Genomic DNA, 22,931 nt, shown 5'->3' on the forward strand with positions numbered 1-22,931 from the left:
TTCATGCTGTAGAAGACGCAGGCGACCGTTAATAAAACATAAAAATTGCACATTCATAAAATATTTATTTCCATCAATAACTCACAATTATTTTTAATATTATGGCACATACAACAACATTGTTATATATTTTCAAAATTCACTATCAAATGTATTGTTACTATGTTGAGGTAATCGATTCTCTAATCACATATATGACACATAATACTACATATTACTGTTACATCTCGATTGTAAACTTCGTCAATTTATGATCTGACTAGACGTATAACAAAAATTGTTGAAAAATAATTTTAGCATAGAAACTTGATTATTTATTTGATTAGACAGTTAGCAAAGTGCCCAATAACAGATTTAATAGATTAACAAATTCACGAATTTCACAATCGACCGGTGACATTTCTATCAATAAATGCTATCACACTGAAAATAAATTCGTCAGACAATTTCTATTTTGTATACATAGGTACTTTTAAAACGAAGTACAGTAGAAATATCGGTTAAAACGACATATCGTTTATATCGACCTTAACGGCAGAACCTAGCTAAATGTCATTTAACAGCCTTATAAACAAGGAAATGGTTATACAGTCGAACCTAGATAAGAAATAAACTTTTAAAAGCGAGAGTCATTCTTCGGTTCCAAAAAGCCTCCATGTGCGAGAAACTCGAATAAAAGAGAAAGAGAGAAACCTCTATTAGCGAGAGAATTATCGCAGAACCTCGGACTCGCACTTATTCAGGTTCGACTGTATGACTATCAGTTACTACGACTGTCTAAAGCGAGATTTTTGGCTTTCGTAATAACCGGATTTAACTGAAATTACAATGAGGTTAGTTAAAAGCATAAACTAATGAATACACGCATGTTTTATAAACACACATAATCTGAAATACTTTGAAAGTCTTTACACAATATTAGTCATTATAAATATTAAAATTTGGGCAAAATTTTGGCAGTATGATTGATCTTTTACAATATTAAATTTAGTAAGAAAATTATTTAAATTAATACCTTAATAGCTATAAAATATTAAGTACAACATCAATTTACTATACATCTATTTAAATATAAAAAAATCATGTCTTTATAAAGTCAAACACAGCCAAAAAATAAAGAGATCTGTCTACCACGAAATTATTCAAAAAAACTTACATCTAGAACCCGACATTTCAGTTGGCACGTCGAGTTACAACTAATATAGTACTCGATATATCAGTTGGCACGTGGAATAATAAAGTAATCTTATACGCGACGTGCCAACTCAAGTCGTAAATACATCAATTCGCGTCCACCACGTATCTATATTATTTTCAAGTCATTTGTACTGTTTGGTTTGTTGTGGCAAAAGGCAGACATCTAAAACATATTATATATGTATGTATCAATAAACTAAGACCCCTTTTCCATCAGCGCTATTACTTGAAGGATTCTTACAACTCGGGATACCTATATACGTGTTATTTCCTCTAGTGAGGCCTCAGCCTTTATGGAGTCTAAACTTTTGGAGGTAGGCTCTGATTTGGCATGAATGTCTTTAGTCCTCGGGTTCCGACCCCAAATATTCTGCTTTAATATTCATCTCATCTGGGGAATCATTGCGTATGCCCATCACAGCCCGAGAGGCGAAGGTACTCTGAGATGCCATGCTCGCAAGTATTCCATTCGACAAAGCTTGTACCGAAAGTGCTTCCTGAGACGGACCCGCGTAGCTGTACTGTTGGTACACAGCTTGTATTCTAGCCGCATTTACCAATGTCTGAATCTTTAATTGAGTATCCAAAGCCAAGCTAAGCGGTAGCTTTCTTAATTGACTCGCTATCAGTTTACCAAACATTTCAAATTCATTTTCATTGACATCGGAATGCTGACTCAAATCTTGCGGTCCGTCTGACTCCGAGCGATCTTCTGAACTGCGCTTCTTCTGTTTTGTTAGTGGGTAGATTGTAGCTAATGAGGTAGTGAGCGGTGTTGCTATACCCACTGGAGGATTTAGGAAGGTAGTTGTAGATGTGGGTAGGATACCGAATGGTGATGATTGGTTGAGGGAGAATGGTGTATTGGGTCGGGGAGAAGGTGTGTTCAACACGTAAGGTGTCGACGATCTTGTTGAACTGCGTCGTTTTCGCGGGCTTTTCTTCTCAGGTGACTTTCGCTCGCTCAAATCTTGAACCACGTCGCTATCGTCGCTCGCCGGTATCTCCACTAATGTGTTATCCATCTACGGAGAAAAGAGTACATTAAATTCGGTTTAAACTAGTTTTATTTGGTCTGGTGAGTGTAAACAAAGACTTACAGAGATGGGAGTTACAATCGCTCGCAGGAACCTGTCGGCGTGCTCGAACCACGTGACACTGGGCCGGTACGCATGCGCGCCGGCCTTGCGAGCCGCGCGAATCTTCTTCAGCTCCACGCTGTACGACGAACGGATATTCTTTATTTTATTTTTCAACTCCTTCACCGTCACGTCGACCAAGTTGAGCGCGTTAATTATTTCCAAGTAACCCTGTTCGCGAATCTTTTTGTTTTTATAATGTTCCGCGACCGGGTTCCAGAGATACTCTCGTTTTTCGTACTCTATTATCATTTGAATGGTGAGATCCTCGCTCCATTTAGGATTCGCTAGGATCGCGACCATTTTAGCATTTAACGACGCATTTGACACTTTTCGCGTGTTTTGTTTCGATTTGAAATTCGCGTGTTTACGATGTTTAGTACCAGGAGCGCAGAAGGGTGCGGGCGTGTCGCATGCGCGCAGCATACTAAAAGCACGTCGATGCGGGTAGGGCGCGGGCAGCGCGGGGCGGGCGGGGCGCGGCTATTTCGGGAGCGGCAACACGCAGCCGCGGCCGCGTGCTGTGGCCGTGCTGTCCTCTCTCCGATCTCCGCGCTCTCTCCGGGCCCGAGTGAAATGGAAGATTTGCGACCGCGTCCACTCCGCTCCACTCGCTACCTGTGCGAACTTCGACATTGTCACAGACTATTTTCGTGTCGAGGGGGATCGCTATTGTACTGCGAGATCGCAGTTCGTTTTATCGACGTTTGCTTCGTACTGTAATAAAATGACCCTAGCATTAATTTGTTCCCAATTCTTCCTATTTTATAACTGAATTTGTTCCAATTTTTCGCACAAAAATATCAAGGAATATTGCTAACATGTTCAAAATAAGCATAAGTACATATTTGTATATATTTGGCTGTAAGACAGAAATGCTTTTGCCCACAAACAATGAATATTGTAAAAATACCAGTTGACAGTTGACATGTTCGCGTCTCGCTTCACCTGCTATCGCTAAGATGTCCCCGTATTTCTAGGTGAACAAAAACCTTGCTTTTAAAAGACATGTATTTTTTTGGAATGATTTTCAGTCACGACAACCAAAAATCTAACTTAAACATTACCCTATTGTCAGCCGGAAAAACATAGAATTTAAAATCTAAAAAATACAATATCCTTAAATAATTCCGTGTTCAAAAGCATCAAGTTGGACGAGACCTAATGTTCTTGATCCGTTCGATTTACAACCGACGACACTGAGAACTGGGAGTCGAGGAAGTAAAGGGAACTCGGGGTTAGAAGAGGGAGGGGGACTTGGCACGTCACCGCACTCCACGGCCGCCAAGTTTTACACCCGATCCGTAGCTTTGGCCACCAGAAGTGCTTCATAAAAGAAAATTATATGACTGCATCCGCGTTGTAAAATATAACCTCAAAACTAGAACGTTACAGGGACTTGGATATTTTCTTAAACTCAGCAACTTTTTAGGTTAACTTTTAATATAAAAACCTTACCAGCAAGCAAAAGCCTTGCCTTATTTTATCATCTAAAAGGATAAGTCAAGTACCTAAGACAAAATAAATATCCAGTATATGTATACAGTAGAATAAGGTGTATATTTCTACATATAATATAAGGTCACAAATCCTAGGTCCGTAGACGCTCGCTGTATAGCGCAGGATATTCCCTAGCCTGGGGATAAAATCTTTAACAAGAAACGTGTTTAAGTGTTCACCTCGGGAGCTCAATTTTAAGGTTACAATTATAAAATATGTACGGGCAGTGTTAATAAAATATTATATGATTATATTTAATAGGCATGTGTCATTCAATTAGTATTTCTTACACGGAGTATTATAAAATTAGTTAAAAAATAAAGGAAAATTTTATCGCTTTTTTTGGTCAAAATACAAGAGCGACGTTTGTGTTTTGTTTTTAATTTTTTATTTCACAAAATTAATTTAATTATTACTAAAAACAGAAACATGTCCATTATCGTATTACAGACGTGAATTGGAAACAGTAGATTTAATTGATTTCTATTTTATTTTTCATTGTTCTTTTTTTCAATTACTTTTTTCTCTGGGAATTCTTTTGTTTTTAAATCCATCGCCGACTAATTAGTGTAACAAAGTGTGTTCGTGAAAAAGAATTTAAAAAAAAAACAAGGAATTATTAAAAATACAAAAGATCGGACTGGGTGATAGTCTGAGGAAGAATCGGAAGCTTAGCCTTGACTGGAACACCAGTCCAAAAATATATTGTGCTTAAAAAATTCTATAGGTTTTCCATCCACTCAAATCGACGGCAAAAAAGTTCATTTGAAAACATCCATAACACACAAACAATCTTTATAAGACTTTAAAGCCTACACAGCTTCAGTTTTGACAGAATGGCAAATTAGCAGGCTACTTAAAACAGCTCAAATAGTTTTAAGTTATTTTTTTTTTAAATTACGAATTATTAACACCATAAAATAAATTTCTCGATAATAATTTAATTTCTGTTTTATCCATCTTTTCAACTGAAAAGATTTTTTTACGAAATAAAAAAAAAACTATCTTTACGGCAAACATAAATTATAAAGTTGTTGAGTAGTGGTGCCGGTAATGGCGGGCTGCGGGCAGAAGCGAGCAAATTGCGCCGCGTCTTCAAAGTGATCGCGACCGGTGCTACTTGATACTTATCTGTCACTCGGCCTCGCACTATCACCAGTACTACTTTATATTTACTGTCACCACTACCTTACTGGGATATGTTAGGGTTGATAATCGCATGACAAGAGCTTTATTTAGTTTGTAAATGTATACATAAAAATATGGTTAGAGTTTGTATTGATGAAACGACGATCTTGATATTTACACGAAGTATGTCGATTTAGGAGTAATATTTAATGATATGAGAGATTTAGCTCTCATTAAAATCAAACGCTATTTATTGTAAAGTTAATCCTAAAAGCATAAACGAAGTTAAATAAATAATTCTTCGGTTATATATCACCAGGAACGCAGCAATCACCTGTACACGCAATGATTAGACGACGCATAAAGACGTATAAGGCCAAGTGTGCACAACCAACTTTTTGCGCACGGAGAACCGCAGCATCGGAACAAAGGATTTACGTAAACATGAACTCTTTGATAATTTTAACATCATCATTTTGCTGCCCGTTTTCCTGACGAAGTTCTGGACAGTATATTCTGTACTCCTCTTCCGTACATCTCTCATTATATCCGAGTTCACTCCCTTCTTATACATATCCTGTTTTGATCAATCCATCTTTACTTTCAGTTTTCTTACCTTGTAACCACATTCTATCTGAGCTTGCTTAGCTTTTATAACATGTGGTAGAGAATTATTTTGAATTATTTCTATTGCACATCAAAATGTGGGTGTTCGTAGCACGTTTGGCCTAATGAGGCGAGATATAAATGCGCGACAGTGGCGCGGCGGCAGTGTGGAGTGGCGAGGCGAGAGGCGGCGTGGGAGGCGCGCGGCCTGTGCCCTCGGGCTGGGCCCCGTTGGCGGCCCTTTGACGCGCCGCGCCCCGCCGCGCGATGTGTTTGATCGTTTATACTACGCTTACTATAGTTTGATACTTTAATGCAGAAATTATTATTGTTATATTCTATCGATTTGTAGTAAAATGAATAAGTGTTCATGCGGAATACAAATAAATTATATTTTAGTAAAAAATAAAATTTTCATAATAGGATTTAATTATGTACAGTAAATCTACACAGTATCTACTTTAAATTAAATTATAAAGAACTTATTGTTATAATCCTGTACCTTCGCATCAATTCCATAATAAAACTCTAAATTCAAGGATATTCAAAAATAATAAATATTAAAATCAAAGCACTAATATCAAGATGTATCAGTCGCGTTGTAGCCCGTCAGCACTTCGCCGGCACACGGCGCGGCCCGGGGCGCTTGTACTACGGCTAGGGCTGTCACACTTGTTTGACCGTATTTATTATTATTATTCAGATTGAAAAAAAAACTGTTTAATATTTTAGAACCTTTTCAACTTTCGTTAGAAATCAACAAATATACAAATGTCATTGGATCTTCAACTATGCCATATTTACTCGTATTTAACGAAAATACAAAAAAAAATCTTCCAATAAACGCAAGTTTAGTCCCACTTAAGTTAGATTATTTCGACTCTTTTTTTCAATTTCGTACATGCTAGCCCTAAAGTATCAATATCAATTTGACATACAGAAAATATAACTACACGGTAAATAAAGTAAAATAATTTTAAAAGAATAATATTATGAATTAGTGGCAACCCTATTTACTTTATCTACCTACGACCGCAGCGTATACACGGCGTGTGCCGGCTGCCGGCAGCGCTGAGCCGCTCACTGCCTACGTATTACATACTACGTATAGAGGTATGAAATCTTACTTTTTATTTGATAAATCTCCGGGTAAAACGCACTGCGACTGTTTTAAAAATAAAGAGTATTATAACGCAGGTATCTTACCAATTAGCGTTGCCAGGCGTCCGGATATAGGTAGGCTTTTTGATTGCGTGTCCGGCCAAAATAAACGGTGTCCGGGTTGTCCGGCTTTTGTTAGGCTTTTTAGATTTCGGAAACGAGAGTGGCCAAGCGCTGGCGACGAGAGTCGACTGACGGTCGTGTCCGGCCTTTCTACCCAAATGTCCGGCTAATTAGGTTTGGCGACCTGACAACCCTATTTACCAATGTTAAATACAGTGATATTAAAGTAGAACTAAAGAGAATCACAGAATATTTATAAGTTTATATAGAAATAATATAAATCTTGGATAACTCCGATAGGCAAAGAGAAAGGCCCTAAGGGTTGCCTTTTCATTTAGCAATGAAACCAGCAAATATCCCGTAGTAGTTACTAGCTCGTAGACCCGTCTATATTGTCATATTTTGACTATACATTTTAATACATAAGGATCTAGTTTTTAATCTTATCTCCCACATATAAAACTAGACTTTTTACATACCTAATTTCGCTGAAATTTCTATATATCCTAGAAATGTGACAAAAAAAGCCGTAGCCGCCCGAAGCGGAGCTACCAGGCGCGCATAACATTAGAGGCACGCGCCATTAGCCGCGAGCGAGCGCCGGAACGGGCCCCATTTCCACGAGGAAGCGGCGCCGGAAGCCGCGCCGCGTCCGCGGCTCCCGGTCCTGCTCTCGCTTTATGTAACCTTAGTACCTGGCTAGTCAGATACATGCGGTATTGGTAAGTTAACTTTTGCTTAAAGTTAAGTTAGTGTTTGTTAACTTTGAGTTAAGAAAAACGGAACTAAATTAATATAGTTGGTAAAGCGATACCAAGTCAATTCAGTATAAATTTAGAAAATGAGTGACGAATTGTTCTTTTCTACGATATGGTTTATACAGGTCTCAGAAACCAATGATTAGTTAAGCAAAGAGCCCTAATTAAACGAAAAATAATACATATTCATAATAATTTAAGTGGCCGAAAATCATAACTAAGTCCGCAAACGTTGACCCTTTTCTAATCTCATTTAAAATATACGACCGATATAAATTTTAACAAGGAGGGAGGCAATATTTTATACGTAATATGCCAGTTGTCCCGCACTTTAATCCGGTACTACTGAATTCCGCAGTCTCTTGGTCTACGACAATATTTAAAAAAAAATAGACTACTTTTAATATAAAAATGCATATAATGTACTCGTCATCGTAACTAACTTCTACATTCATAGTTACTAAGGGGACTTAATTCCGAAGAATTACATAACGATTTAAATTACGTAATTAAACAATCATTTTGTCAAATAAATCAAAATTTTTTACTCACAAATGGCGATCAAAGAAAGCAGTATCTTTACCTGAAAAAGAAAATAGGAAAATTAGAAGGAAATATTTTATAGCAAGAAGCAATAAATCAATCACAGTAAGCAGTGATAACAGAAAGCGTAGAAACCTTTCCATTATTTGATAAAATTGCAACCCAACGCTATAATAACCTTTTTATATATATTTTGTAGGTGTTCTATAAGTCTTTTTGTACATAAATTATGTCACATTGTTACTATAACAAAACACACGTATCAATTGTTTAATTCGTTAGTAGTTATTTAAAAAAAAAAGACTTATTTTTCATTATTTGAAGATTTCACACATTACATGTCATTTCATACTCTTATTATTTTATTCAATCATTTAACAATAATTATAATTTATTATCACACCATAACTTTGGCTTTAATTTTATTTCACTATTATCTTATTTAGGTATTACGAAAATACAAAAAATAGCAATTTTTTCCTTATTTAATTTGCTATTCGTAAGTGCGGCAGTGCGGGGAGGTTGGGGATCGTAAAGGCGGGCTACATCGTTTATTGCTCCAGTAACGACGCCCTATCACCAGCTGTCACCCACATATAAAACATAATATACGTTTTATAGTTATACTAGCTGTTGCAAGTGACTTCGTCCGCGTAGAATTAAAAATCTGAGTAGCCTATGTGCTAATCCATCCAATTTTCGTATTTATAATATAAAGTCAGAAGAAAGAATGTACAAATTTGTTAAAAATGCTGTATTTATAAGTAAAAAGAATGAATGCAGAATTTACGTTGTTACAAGCCTTCGTAACAGTATAACCATAAAAGCGGCGGTCGACGTACATTACCCTGTCTCCGGCTAAATGTAAAAGTGTACAAATCCATTCATCCTGGCCGCACAAAAGCAAAAACGATCCAAAAAAAGACCTAATTTCGTATTTGTGGCGTGGCGCTGGCGGCGCTGCGGCGGCGTGAGGCATTAATCAAAATTAAAAGTGGATTAGGCGGGAACAGCGCGCGCGGACTTTACAATTGGCGGGAAATGAGACGGGCGCGCCAAATGCGAATATTTTTGAAACATACAAACTTGAATATACCCAAAGTTTGCTTTATATGTTGTTTTAAACGTAAAATATGCAACAAAAATAACTCTGTTTTTATTAAAGAAAATATGAACGATGAGAATATGTAAATTCGCAGGAAAAAATCTAATCTAAGGTAGATATTAGAATACTGACTGGAAACTTCTCTTCGATAGAACTAAAAATATGCCAATGCATTCAACGGTGGGCCGATTATTAAAAATCTCTTGAAAGCTTGGAAACAATACACGGTTGTGTTGCTAACTGATACAAAAGCTATCGATGTTGCAAAAAAAAAACAATATTTTTTTTTCTGTAGGTTTCTTTTAGTACATAAAAATCAAGTTGAAAAACATTACAAGTCGTCATTTGACTAAGTAAAAACTTTCTATGAATTTCATGATCAATTCCTTACAAATAATATTAGTTTTTGCTGTTTAATTTGCAAATTAGCAATAAAACTTTGGTTGTTTATCAATGTATCGATATATTGATTTGATATGGATAGTCTCGGTACATCACTAATCGTAAATATCACGTTTGCGATTGTAATGGCCAGTTTGTTACAGCGCTCAATCATCCGCAGTAGGCGGTGGTGACGCGACTTTCAATGGAAGTAGTGTAAGCCCCCTTTCCCTTACGCCCCTCTCGCCGGATGAATTGAAATTCCCCAAAGTAGTGAAATACTATCTCATTTTTTTCAGCGCGTTTTATCCCAGCTCGATGAACTCGTATTGCATTTGAATGTTCTGTATAATCGATATGACAAAGAAGGTTTCTAAAGTTAATATAAAGGTGGTTCTACGCCGAGCACGAGCGGAGCACAAACTGAACCAGAATAAGAACGAGTGCGTTTCAAGCGTTTGGTTTGTACTCGACTGTTCCGCCTACTGTCGGTTTTTTGACGATCACAAAGGGATTTTGCATCGCGCTCACACTGCTGGAAGACTATTTCGAGATGAGAGACCACTCTTGACAACGCGAGCAGAGCAGCTCGGCTTCGCTTAGCTCGTGCTTGGCTCCTTTGACATAGACCCACCTTAAGAATATAGAATGCTTAATAGAAAACTACGAACCGACCGGCAAAGTTATTTGACCCGGTGGGCATAGTCCAAATAAAATTATGACAGGTCACTGGCGCCCTCACTGTCGAAAATAGTGTCTCAAGATCCCTTTCGTACTACTACTTTAGCTGTTATTGGTTGTAAATATTTTCTGACCGAAATAACGAAGTATTGTACTAGAAGTATAACTAAAAAAGGAACATAGAATCTCTAAATCTCCCTCGCATTCGGAACTGAGACTTGGATAATAAGACGTACGACATCGCCTCTTGGGGCATATCAAGGGCTGTCACATTTGATATGCACTCAGGCTTCGCTTTCGATCGATATCTTCAGATTAGAGGTGTGAAATAAGTCACAAAATGTTTGACCTGTTTTATCGTAGTCCGTTAAAAACCAGGGTCCGTTAAGGGTTTAAAAGTCACTTATAATTCCTTCGTTTTTCGTCTTTAATTCGTCTAACAGCGACGTCTTCGTTGAATGGTTACGTATAGGTACATTCCCTTAGAGTCTTAGAGCATATTGTTTGTAATAAATGAACACTAGGATGATTCTTGTGACAGATTTTGGAAAGCGGCAACCCTAGACATATCTACAGCGCGACCCTTGTTCCCGCGCTTCTCGCCCGGACAACTGATAGCTTGACGTCGACCCCCCGCGCTCCCCACACGGCCTGCACAAGCCGCCACCGATCCGGACCTCTGGGCTTCGTTAGGGTTGTCACATTACTTTATCATATGCATATTTATTGGAATATTTTTCGTTGTAAGAAAATGAGGAGTAAATCATCATTTAATAGCATTTTTCTTATATGGATTTGAAAGGTCTAAATTCCGAATGGAAATTATTTGTAACATCATAAATTGTATATTAATCCATGTAAGATTTTACCTCAATAAAATTTAATATAAAAATAACATTAATATAATATAAAATAAATAACTGTGACAACCCTACTTATCGGTCGGCATAAGAAAGACTGGCGGCGCGTTAGATGTCTGCCGCCGCCGCTCTCCGGTCCGCATTTATTATTTTATGTTAATCGTAATTTCGCATCGAATGAAATGATAACAGCCGCCAGCGAGCGCCGCCGTGTATTTTTTCTACTTCAAGTGTGACCTCTCATAATGAGTAGAATTTTTTAATAAATTAAACGAGCAATCCGACCGATTTAACTCTTTTCATTGGCTAGGTCAAATATCGCTGGACCGTGATGTCGAAAGGTACGCGCTCTAGTAAGATGTCTAGTCACTGCACTCTTGAAGTATACATCCATACTTCATACTAAAATCGTCAATGTTTCCGTGCAATTACTGTAACAATTAAATCAGAAATTCAAATGCTCATTACAGAAAACAATCCTAACTCATGTTACCCTAGTACACAACCCAATCTACTTCATAGAAAAAAAAAAATTGCAGGCATTTTTCACAGTTCATCTGAGAGCCTCTGGTTCAGTTAGCGCGGACGATAATCAGGTGAGGAGTACTTAGCACGGTTTGAGTACCGACCTCCCCCGCCCTCGTATCCCTCTTTCCTCTCCCGCGTCCCTCCGTATAGAAATAAGATATCGTAATGAGCGGGGACTCGCGTCGCAGAATGAAATTAAACGCCTCTCGAAATTGAGGGGACTTTTATAGCCGAGTGCTGGCTACGAGCTTTATGACGCAAAAATTTGACATTGATTTGACGTTGAAGAGTTTTTGAAGAATAAAATCCTCGCTGACATCAGATATTTAAAAGTGCCCCGTGTATCTACTAAAGATTTTATAGATTTAATACAGAATTATAATTAAAAAAGACATTATACCATTTTTCTTACGAAGGGTTAGCCATTATGTACAACTACTCTTCATCTAGCAGCCGTCATTATCTATGTATTAACTTCCTTCTACGACTAATCATTTTACATTTTCATGCAGTCCATCCATACTTCCATCGGTGTTTTTTTATATTGAATAATCTAATGCTTGACGATGATCCCACCCGATGCTAAGTAATAATGGTGGAAAGATGGTACGCGCGTTAGTAAATGCCTAGTCTATTCTTGAAAGTCCCCACTTCATACTTGACCGAAAAAACTGACGCTGGCAACTTGTTAATACTTTGCAGTGCGCACAAGGAAGGTGATTCAAATCTCTTCCTTGTATATTTCATTGTAAAGAGAATATAAAGAGAGAAGATTTAACAGCCCCTATACCTCTTCGGTTGTTTTAATGAACGGACTTTGCGGATTTTGCCATTTGCGGTTACAAACAGCACGTAATTGCGGTTATCACAGCGATAAACCGCATTATCAAGTGCTGCAAGCAACTATGAACATAGAAAATATATTTATAACTTGTGCAAAATAAAATATTTTTTTTATCACAGAGAGGAAAACTTGAATTGGGGAAATATTTCACAAACACGGGTCGCCGTTCCGAACCCTCGGGAAACGTGACGGGTTGCAAAGAGGCCTGCGGGCGAATTCACACCCCAATTAGCGGAGGCTTTCGGGAAAGGAAGGGCGCGGGGGCGGGGAGGGGGCGGGGAGACCCACCCCTGACCCCGCAACCACGACGGATGCTAAATGAATGACGATTTTAGTTTTTCTTTTTATACTTTTTGTTTTAAAGTACCAGGAGGACATACAATTTAGTAGGTCGAATGATGTAACAGGTGGTCATATAAAAATCTCTAATTACAAACAACGCTTGTTTAAATTGTTAACATTTGAAGAGCAATTGAAGAAATTAAGCAATCTTCGGTCGTATTAAAATAATGTGTTTATTACTATTTATGCTAAATATAAACTTGCTCCATCATATTGGAACATGTTCCAATTTGGAACACTATAGCTCAAAATTTGTGTTTCAACGACAAAACTTTCTAGTTCCCAATTTCGTTTCCACGTGGAATGGAAGCTCACATCTGCAGCCCGCTTTCCGGGAACAAAGCACGTTTCGCAAATATAGGTAAATGCGTGTGCGGCACGATTCCGCAAAGAGCAAGCGTCGCTATTATGAATTCTGCCTTTCTACGTATACTGAGTGTAACTTTTATGAACCGTATACTGGATGTATCTTTCACCAACTGTATACAGGTCGCTTTCCTATACAGAGGGTTGCTTTGCTGTTGTGCTAAAACATTTCAAAAGAAAGCAGGTGTGCATGTGACCTAAATTCAAATGCGCTTAATTTCAACTGTTTAGGAGCAGAAACCAAAATGAAATACCCGATGTATAATTTTCGATAGCTGCTAACTTCGTTAAATGGCTATTTAGATAGCATATAGAATTTTGGGACGGGTTAATTTTGAAAATATGACTACTGATGTCTTTAGTGTCGTAATTTTTGTTTTACTGTCCATGTCCAAAAGGAAACATTCACAAACACAACATAACTTTGTAACATAATAGCCTGTTTGCCATTCGGTTTCGAGACTGTTGCTGTTTTTCTGGACAGATAACGCGATAGCACCACAGAGATTATTAACTTTGTATTTGGAAACACGTGGTTGCCGTGATATATTTCATTTGATAGGACAGAGGGCAGAAGTGCGGGAGGATCAGTAAAGTGTTCATCACTGTCTATGGACATCCGTAATACTAGAGCATCTGCAGATTGACAGCCTTTGAGAAAAAGTTACGCTAGGTTTTTGAAATAATACAGAGAAATATTTTCAGGTGCTATGGCCGATCATATTATTACGGACAAAGTTTCTGTTTATGACACCAATATTAAAATACAAAATAGCAAAGCGTGTGTCAGCGGGCGGGCGTCGTTTGCGTCGCGTTTTTACGATGTAGACGATAACGTGCGCTGAGAGGCCGCCCCGACTGATTGCGGAGGGTAGCGCTGCTAGTGATGACACTTACTATATTACTTTAATATCGATATATTTTGCAAAATAATAGGAGCAAGTGATTTTTTTTTCTTAAAAAATATTAGCAGATTATTCTTTCTTAGGTTAGGATATTGTTTTTTTAATATAAGGTGGCTACAACCACCCGAATTCGCTGAAATTGCAAAAGCGTTGCTTTATCGAAGAAACTTTAATCGACGGAAGAGGAGACACACATAAACAGAATATAACACTTTAATATGCGTCCCCTCCTCCATCAAATTCACCTCCCCTTCCCATCCTGTCCTTATAAGAAAAGGGTGGGAAGGGAAAAAAGACTAAAATTAGGCCATTGTTCAAGAAAGAGCAAATACTAGTCCAATGGGGAGTTTAAACTCGAGGGCACATGATCGGATGTCCTTACCCTTATTCAGACTGTTGGCGAATGCTTATAATATAAATTCGATTTTTGGTGTGATTTGTAATGTTTGAAGATTTTCTTTGTTAATAAAAAACCGTTCCAGAATTCCAGATGTGTAGTAAAAAAAATGGGGGTAGCGAAAAAAGGTAATCATTAACAAGCCATCTTGACCCACCCTTGACTTGTCGCATCTGTCTTATACAAAAACGATTAACTATCTTTTATTAAAAACTAGCTTTTACCCGCGACTCCGTCCGCGCGGAATAAAAAATAGAAAACGGGGAAAAAATTATCCTATGTCCTTTTCCTGGTTCTAAGCTACCTGCCCACCAATTTTCAGTCAAATCGATTCAGCCGTTCTTGAGTTATAAATAGTGTAACTAACACGACTTTCTTTTACCTATATATATATATATAAATTAAAACTTGATTTATGAAACGTTAAATGTAAAAGTATGGATTGACTATTGGTATAAGTAATTTATTAAGTAACTATAGGTAAATTTAATTTGATTTCACTTCTTTGAATTTCAGTTTCAGTAAATTTTATCGATATGTTGCCAAAAATTCGTCATCATTAGTGGCAGCCCTAGTGGGGTCGTGTATCCGTGACACGTCGTGAGTCGTCGACACCGCGGCGTGTCGGCCTCGCCCCGCCGCCGTCCCGCGCCCAGCCCGCGCCCTCCAGCGCCCACCGTATACACATTAAGACTACCTACACGAGTTTTCGTCAAACAAACTTAGTACAGTCAACCTGATTAGCGAGAGTCCAGGGACAGATACTCGTATGTTTCTCGCTTATAGAGGTTTTCTCGAACCCGAGTTTCCCGCTTATGGAGGTCGTTAGTCAGGACCCGACAGTGACTCTCGCTTAAACTCCTACAGATTTCTCGCTTATTCAGGTTCGACTGAATACGTTATTTGTTGTCACTTGCAGATTTAGAAGCATCATCAGCGTCAAAATCGATAGGCTAGATTATAAAGGAACACAATACAGTAAAATTCATTAAATTCAAAATATTTCATATGCATATTCTTGAAAAAATAATACCCCTCTGGTCAGTCGGAACAAAAAAATCATCAACAAAAACCTACATGAGTTGAATAAATAAATGCCTTTTTTTTAATTATTTGTAAAACTACAACGCGGCAACCCTAATGAGAAATAATGAGAGGGCTCGCCCGAAATAAAGCATAATGAGTCGGTGGCACATTCCCAACTTCGAGATCGCTGATAGTAGGGGGGGGGGAGCTAGCTGGCAAAATATATATTAATAGCAATATTCTACTGCAGCCAATTTTTAAAAATTTGTTTTACTTAAAAATAACCCCTTTTGGTTTTCCTTCTATAAGAAATTATTGCGATTGTTGTATTTTTATTTTAGATTCTCGAAATTTCAAAGCGTTAATTACAAAGATTTGATTTTTTAAATTTTAACCGAGACTTTTTTATCACAACTCAAAATATAAAAAAAAGATCGAATTTGAAAAGATTTTGTCTTCGATTTTCAAAAACGGCAGTAATTCTTTTTTTTTTCATTTCCTTAACAGAACCAAAAAAGGTTCAATATGTACTAAATACGGTCCCTAAATTGTGGAATCGTCAATCATGTACAAGTTTGAAGCTATAAAAAAAAACTCGCCAGGGCCGCACACCGTTTCGGGATAAACAAAGTAGCGAAACCCGAGCGCCGACATACCTGCCTCGTAACAAACTCTACACTCAATATCAAGATGGTACTGTGACCCTGCTACAAACGTTATACGGAATATCCTTTTATCATTTATTCAAGTTACCTAGCTTTGAAATTTCAAGTAGACAGAGAAGGAATGTTGCGTTAATTCAGACCTCAAAAAAATTATAGGTCAATTAATAGTTAGCTCGATGGACACGAAAAAAAATTGGCAAGCAGAAGAAACGAAATGACTTGAGACCCCTAGCTTTTAGGGGTATAAATGGTAATGCAGAACTGTTTGTACATCTTACAAGAAGTTTCTTGCGGGTACATAAACCCTTTTCTTCCTTTCTCTTTTTTCGTGTAATGCTTAAAAATATTTTTGTAAATCCAAGTCCGTAAAAAGCTGCAACGTGTATGCATTGTACCAGGGTAGCATAAGTATAGGTATATATATTCCCGAGCGGGCTCGCGGCGGCGGCGCGGCGGATGTGAAGTGGCGCGCCGGTGGCATCGCACAGCTATAACTCGCGGCGGCGTGACAAACTGCAAGCCATGCATGGAGTCGACTCTTATTTCTTTGTTGGATTTTTCTTTTTTTTATTCTCATTGTAGACAGATCTTTGGTGTATGCGGCCAGTATTTTGGTGTGGTGAAGTTTTTTAGTGAATGGTCGCGATGGTAACTAATTTTATAAAGAAGAATTTTGTTATTTTCATTATACAACTCGCTAAATCGCATTTATTATAATGTTTTTCAGAGCTTGAGTAATTTGTTTGAGTTCTATAAATTATAGTTTTTAGTTAAAAATAACTAAGATTTTTTATATTTCAGAAGAAAAAATTTAATAAAGATGTATGGAAGTAGTATATAGTGTGCGGACACTACAAAAAGATAAGGACAAGGAAACAATAACTAGACCAATGTCTTAAGGTTATAGTAACCTACATAGAGGGAAGTCGTATATTGTGACAACATTGCATTAAATATATTTGCAATTTGCAACACAAAATTATCAAACTTTTCAGAAAAAAAATAAAACAGAAATATAAAATAAATTCGATGCGACTCCACTGCCATGTATCAACCCACTCGACACCGGAGGGCGCCGTCGCTAAAGCGCGATACTACGCTCGCCTCGGGCCCGGCCGGCGCGAACCAATTACCCGCCGTCGCCGCGCGGGCATTTACCGCCCGGCCCCTCACAGCCCCACGCGGCCCCTCACCGGCACCTCCCGGCCCCGGCCCCTCACACCTCCCCGATAGCAACTACAGCCCGCCGCAGTTGCGAGTAGGGCTGCCAACTGTACTGTCAAGTTACGTTTTGATGGATAATTTTCTAGATGAAAATTGATGTGGGCTTTCAAAAGCAAATGTTCTCCCAAAGCTTTATCTCAAAATGATCCGAAGTCTATCACGGCTGTGGATTTGGACTATGAAAGTGAGGAACATTCGTGAAAATACATTATTGCCCACGATACGATTTCGTTAAAATGAATACTAGGATTGATGACTTTATGACAACTGAATCAAACTCTTTTAAATTTAACTTAATTAATAGTGAAGAATAACGGAAAATTAAATACGAATAAATAATCTACTAGTGAAGTGACAACCCTGTTGACGCTCGCTGTTGTCGGCGGCACGGAATTACTTATCTCGTGCGCCGCGTGCGAGCTTCGCCGCCCGCAATGCGAATGCGCGGCTTTTTGTTACCGGCCCGGTTATCCGTGGCGTTACCCGGGGCGATTATCCGTGACGCTACCCGGGTCGGTTATCCGCGGTTACCCGACCGCACTTTATCTCTCCCGGCCGGACGGAGAATAGTTCCCGATCGAGATATAGAGTAAGTTTACGAACAATCGCGCAGTGATAATTGAAATGTCATAGAGGGCGCTGTGCGAGCCATATCCAAGTTGACAAGTTTTTTTATTTATTTAATTTTAAATGATATACAAATAAAATATTACATTTACATAAATTTATATTTAATTATTTATATTTGAGTTTTGTTTTATTCCGTTTTATGCGTTTTTATTTGAATGAGTTTGCAAAACATTGCTTAAGATGTAGAAATGAATTTTTATATCGTGGCGTTCAGTTCAATAGTTAATTCAATAAATATAATTAAAGATAACAGAATATCCATGTCTTGTTTTATACATTACAGTAAACTTGTAGACATTATACAAAACGCAAAACTAAAGCAAACTCCTATTCATTCTTGTTTTGAAGAAAGTACGAAGGGAAAGAATTTGCCTGAGTCATTGAAGCAATTTATTCCACTTCTTTGCTGTTTCTTACAAATTAAAAAGGGCGTTACTGCTTAAGACTGCATAAAAAGTTCAACAGAAGCATGAGAAGGAACTTGCGTTTTATCAGCATTCTGGTTTAACATGAAAAATTTAGTAAAGTACATAACGTCGAATGTTAGAAGGTTTCTCCAGAACGGGTGGCCGTGGATAAACTAACGTAGATACCACACCGGTCAGGCGAAGAACACCGCGGGGTTTAGTAGTCCAGACTATTCTCCAAAACAACTCAATGGATCTTGATGATGCTGATTGATGTAGAAGACAGTCTGGAAGAACACATAGTCTACCTATAATCCCGGAAATGTGTACGGTTCCCGTGGGATACTTTTGATTTATATATTTACTCGATACCACCACAATGGTTCCGAAGTCGAGGGCAAAAACTAGTCTAATATAATCGCGTAGGTTTTAATATATATTTAAGTGGATTTCTTTTATATTACAACAAGGTGGCAAACGAGCAAGCGGCCACATGAATTCGCTGAAATGGCGAAGCGATATGCCCATTCGCAATTTCAGATGCGTTGCCTACCTTTAATTGACAAAGGAGGAACGCACAGAAAGAGTTACCTTTCCTATGCGTCACTTCCTCCATCAAATCCACTTCTACTTCCCATCCTTTCCTTATAAGGACCATACTCAACAGATGAACCGCGGAATTGCTTCCACTTGGTATTACACCGGGCGATCCGGCCCATACGTGCAACAGATGTTGCTGGCGTCTACCACTGACTGATCTGGCAGAGGAGGAGATGTATACGTTGGGAAAATCCCTTGCCTGCTCATAAAAGGTAGGCAACGCAGCTGCAACCTTCTTAGTTTAACTAGTCACAAACATCAATTTCATGTTGAAAATAAAATAACAAAGTTGTTGAGTGAGACTCACTGAGTTGACTAATGCCCGAATACTGAAACGTTACTTAAATATCTCCTTTCGTAAGCATTGCTTACAATTTAACAGACGTCAAAATTTAAGTGGTATACACAAACGCAAATCAAGACATGTAAGCGCGTGATTCCGTAAGTAGACGTATTATTTTTACGTCATGGCAACATCCTTTGTTTTCGGTCAAAGAGTGTATAAAAAATACTTGTTCTCGATTACGTTTTCTTAAAATTCACTTTACGTATCCGTTTCACGCAGCATGGCTTGGACAACCTATAGTTGTAAGACGTGTTCATTCCCAAATAGTAAAGAAAATTAAAATAAGAATACTAAATAATCAAAAATCAAAGAAGGTTGTTAAAAAATATCCTTTCTGTTTAAAGTATTTTTAAATAAAAAAAATTAAAAAAATTGACCATACTTTTGTAGAATGGAAAGCATCTGGCGTTATGTTTTGACAAGTTTAAATTAATAAAATTTTAATAAATCATAATATCATCAAGACACTTTTTAAGCAGTTTAAGCGGGCGCAGACAGATGTCGCTACAAACCTATTTGCGATTTCGATATATTCTCGTTCAGTCGGCATTTTTATATAAATACTAGCTGTCGCCCGCGACTCCGTTCGTGCGCAGTTAAAAAAAACTTTATAGGGGTATGAATAATAGATTTTGGCCGATTCTCAGACCTACTGAATACGCTCACAAAATTTCATGAGAATCGGTCAAGCCATTTCGGAGGAGTACGGGAACGAACATTGTGACATGAGAATTTTATTTGTCCGAATGCGATGATTATGATGAAGCAGACATGTTAACACCTTAGATTTTAACTTTTAAGATAGCCCGCGACCACTCTTAAATTGTTGGCGTACTTAAGTCGACATGACAGTTCTTTTGACAGCAAAATGTCGTTGAGTGACGATCCAGTATAAGAAATGTGATATTGAGTGGCCTTTAAGCATGGTACGACTTGAGTGGCATCAAAGTTGAGATGCGTCTTTAACTGACTTACGAAAATTCCATATTGGAGTTTAAGCGTGGTCTTATAATTTAAGACGCTCTTACATATTTAAGTGACGTTTCAGTATTCGGGCATTAGTCAAGATGTTTTTTGACTTCTCGTTATGATAATTTCAGTGTTGTGATTAGCAACGGATACGGTTCAGATATTAAGTATCGAAGTACTCGTATAATAAGGCTATCACGTCTACTTATGGTACAACCCTATCGTGCCCGACGTCGGGCACACGACCACGCCATCTGTAGTCACGTCACACGTCGTCCCGGCTCATCCATATTTTTTAGCCGCGCCTTTGTGACGCGCCCGCCGTGCCCCCCGCCCCCCGCACGCCCCCCGCACGCCCGGTGCTCGCCCGCCAGCCCGCGCCCGCAGACATTTCCCGCCATACCACGTTATTTATGGCTAGGGTTGGTGCGATACGAAAATATCGATATTCAATTCAAATTTTATAGCTTAAGTTTGACTTAAATTCTGTTAATCTGTGTTTATGAATTGTTAAAAGAAGAAAAAAATCACAATAAAAACTTTTTAAGGATTTAAATTTGTATAATTAAAACTTACTAACTAACCAAATATAATTAAACCTAACTAATTCATAAATTGCTAATAACAACATTAAACAAATGATTAATTAAGAATTTAACTGTTCACAATCTCTTGATAATTATATATCGATATAGTATATTGGTACATCCTTTTTCCTGTGAAATTTACGAGGGGTCGCGTTTGCGAGTCGTCGGGAGCGACTGGGAGGCCCGGGACCGATTTATGACGTCATTTTTACAATGGCCGGACTGCAGCCAGAGTTTCGCCGGCTGGGAATCGAGACTTTGCGGGTTTACCCACTGTTTAGAGGTGGTCGGGTTCCTTCAATCGTTTAATTAATGCCGCGTTTGGATTCGACTCGTTTGGAATTTAGACGTTTTATATTTTAAATGAATTGATTTTATAATTTTTTTAATAAAGGTACATTTCAAAAATACTATTTGAAAACCTTATTAGAGTCTTCTTTGACATGGTCTGTGTTGATAACAATTTGCAATTTTATGCCTTAATCTGTACGAAAGATTATATGACAATACACTTGTTTTGAAAGTGACACTGTTGAATGTGGATGGCTACAAAGGTTAAAGAAGACCAAAGAAAGTATGGATGGATTGTGAAAAAGAGTATATGCATAAGAATTCATATATGACGACTGATAGAGATATATAGAAGAGTAGTACGTACTGTACCAACCCCGCGAAGGTATAAGGTGGGGTTGATGTCAATACATCTCTATGACTAAATCTTTACGGATTATATTGTTATGTGAATTAACTTCATAATTGTGTATATGTGTAATTGTGTATACAAAATAGAACGCTAACATACTTATGTGTACATCGCCGATTTTTGGGTGTATATTAAGATGTAATAATTCGGTCATGTTGACATATATTTCAATCCAACATACTATGTATATATGTGCGACTATATGTTGTTGCGATGCGAGCACGCTAGCGCCCCCTCCGGGCGAGATATGACGCTTAATTTAATTGCTCAACAGCTTCTCGATTCCTCACTCGGTTCAATATCTTACGCCCGCTCTTCGGAGTCAGCTTCTCAGATTATCTGCAAATAGGCTACGCTGAACGAGTGTTACTTTTGAGAGTAGTCTTTATAAATGGGCGGCTATCACGATTGTTCAGTGACAGCGACTACTTAAATTCGATTCTATTATAAGGTTTATTTACTAATATTATAAATGCGTAAGTTTAGATGGATGGATGTATCTTCAGAACGGCTCAACGGATCTTGTCGAAATTTGGCACAGATGTAGAACATAGTCTGGAAAAACACATAGGCTACTTAGTAATTTTTTTAATTCCACCCGGATGGTGTCGCCAGCAGCTAGTCTAATAATAAGTAAAGCCTATGTCACTAGGAATAGTGTAACTTCCCAACAGTGAAATAATTTTTCAAATCGGTTCAGTAGTTCGGAGCCAATTTAATGCAGATAAACAATCAAATCTTTGCTCTTTACAGTATCAATATAGATACATAGTGCGTCTTAGATTTCATATCAATCTATATTAAGGACTTTCTTTAGTCATTTGACTCTGAGTACAGCAGTTTTATTTCTTTTAATTAAATCTTCAACGCAAGAAAGGGACTCAAACGTGTTTCGTACAGGTAAAAAGCTCGTGTTCATTTTATACAGTTGGTCTGTTGTATTGTGCGTGTTCTACTTATGCGATGCCCGCACCGCACCGCGCCTTGCGCTCTCTAGTTCTTAGCGCGTTTTTCAATGGGTGCAGCGAGTGATCATCACGGAAGTACGTAAAAGACAGCTGTACTTAGTAGTTACTTTCGCACTTGGAGACCTTTTATTCAAGTTTGAAAAATCTCAGTCGACGTCGTGAAAGCGCAAGCGTGCCATTGGAACAGTGGGGTTTAGTGGGTATGCTTCTCATCAGGAAGAGAATCCCACATCACCAACCCCCCCCCCGGGGCGCGGCGTATGCATAAAGCATTCCCCACTGGAAAAGGTTTGAAAAGTCTC

At 38.1% G+C, this 22,931-nt stretch overlaps 2 protein-coding genes across 5 annotated transcripts in view; both read right to left on the bottom strand.

The window, feature by feature from the left end:
• The window catches only part of LOC106721221 (nucleolar protein 4), a 126,449-nt gene that overhangs the window by 99,368 nt on the left and 4,150 nt on the right, over positions 1 to 22,931 (bottom strand). The window lies entirely within an intron of this gene.
• Positions 1,211 to 2,748, bottom strand: LOC106721220. The gene is made up of 2 exons (XM_014516118.2): positions 2,298 to 2,748; positions 1,211 to 2,222 (listed from the first exon to the last, which is right to left on the bottom strand). The coding sequence occupies exons 1-2, from the start codon at positions 2,637 to 2,639 to the stop codon at positions 1,539 to 1,541; spliced, it is 1,026 nt and encodes a 341-aa protein (XP_014371604.2). The 5' UTR covers positions 2,640 to 2,748; the 3' UTR covers positions 1,211 to 1,538.

This window comes from Papilio machaon, chromosome 26 (assembly GCF_912999745.1).
Source record: "Papilio machaon chromosome 26, ilPapMach1.1, whole genome shotgun sequence".
NCBI classification, from domain to species: domain Eukaryota; kingdom Metazoa; phylum Arthropoda; class Insecta; order Lepidoptera; family Papilionidae; genus Papilio; species Papilio machaon.

Bases quoted from the DNA above. Each gene is read 5' to 3' on its own strand.
- LOC106721220 (XM_014516118.2), bottom strand. From the start codon at position 2,639: ATGGTCGCGATCCTAGCGAATCCTAAATGGAGCGAGGATCTCACCATT. The intron at 2,223-2,297 runs GTAAGTCTTTGT...TTTTCTCCGTAG, and splicing joins CGATTGTAACTCCCATCTCT to ATGGATAACACATTAGTGGA.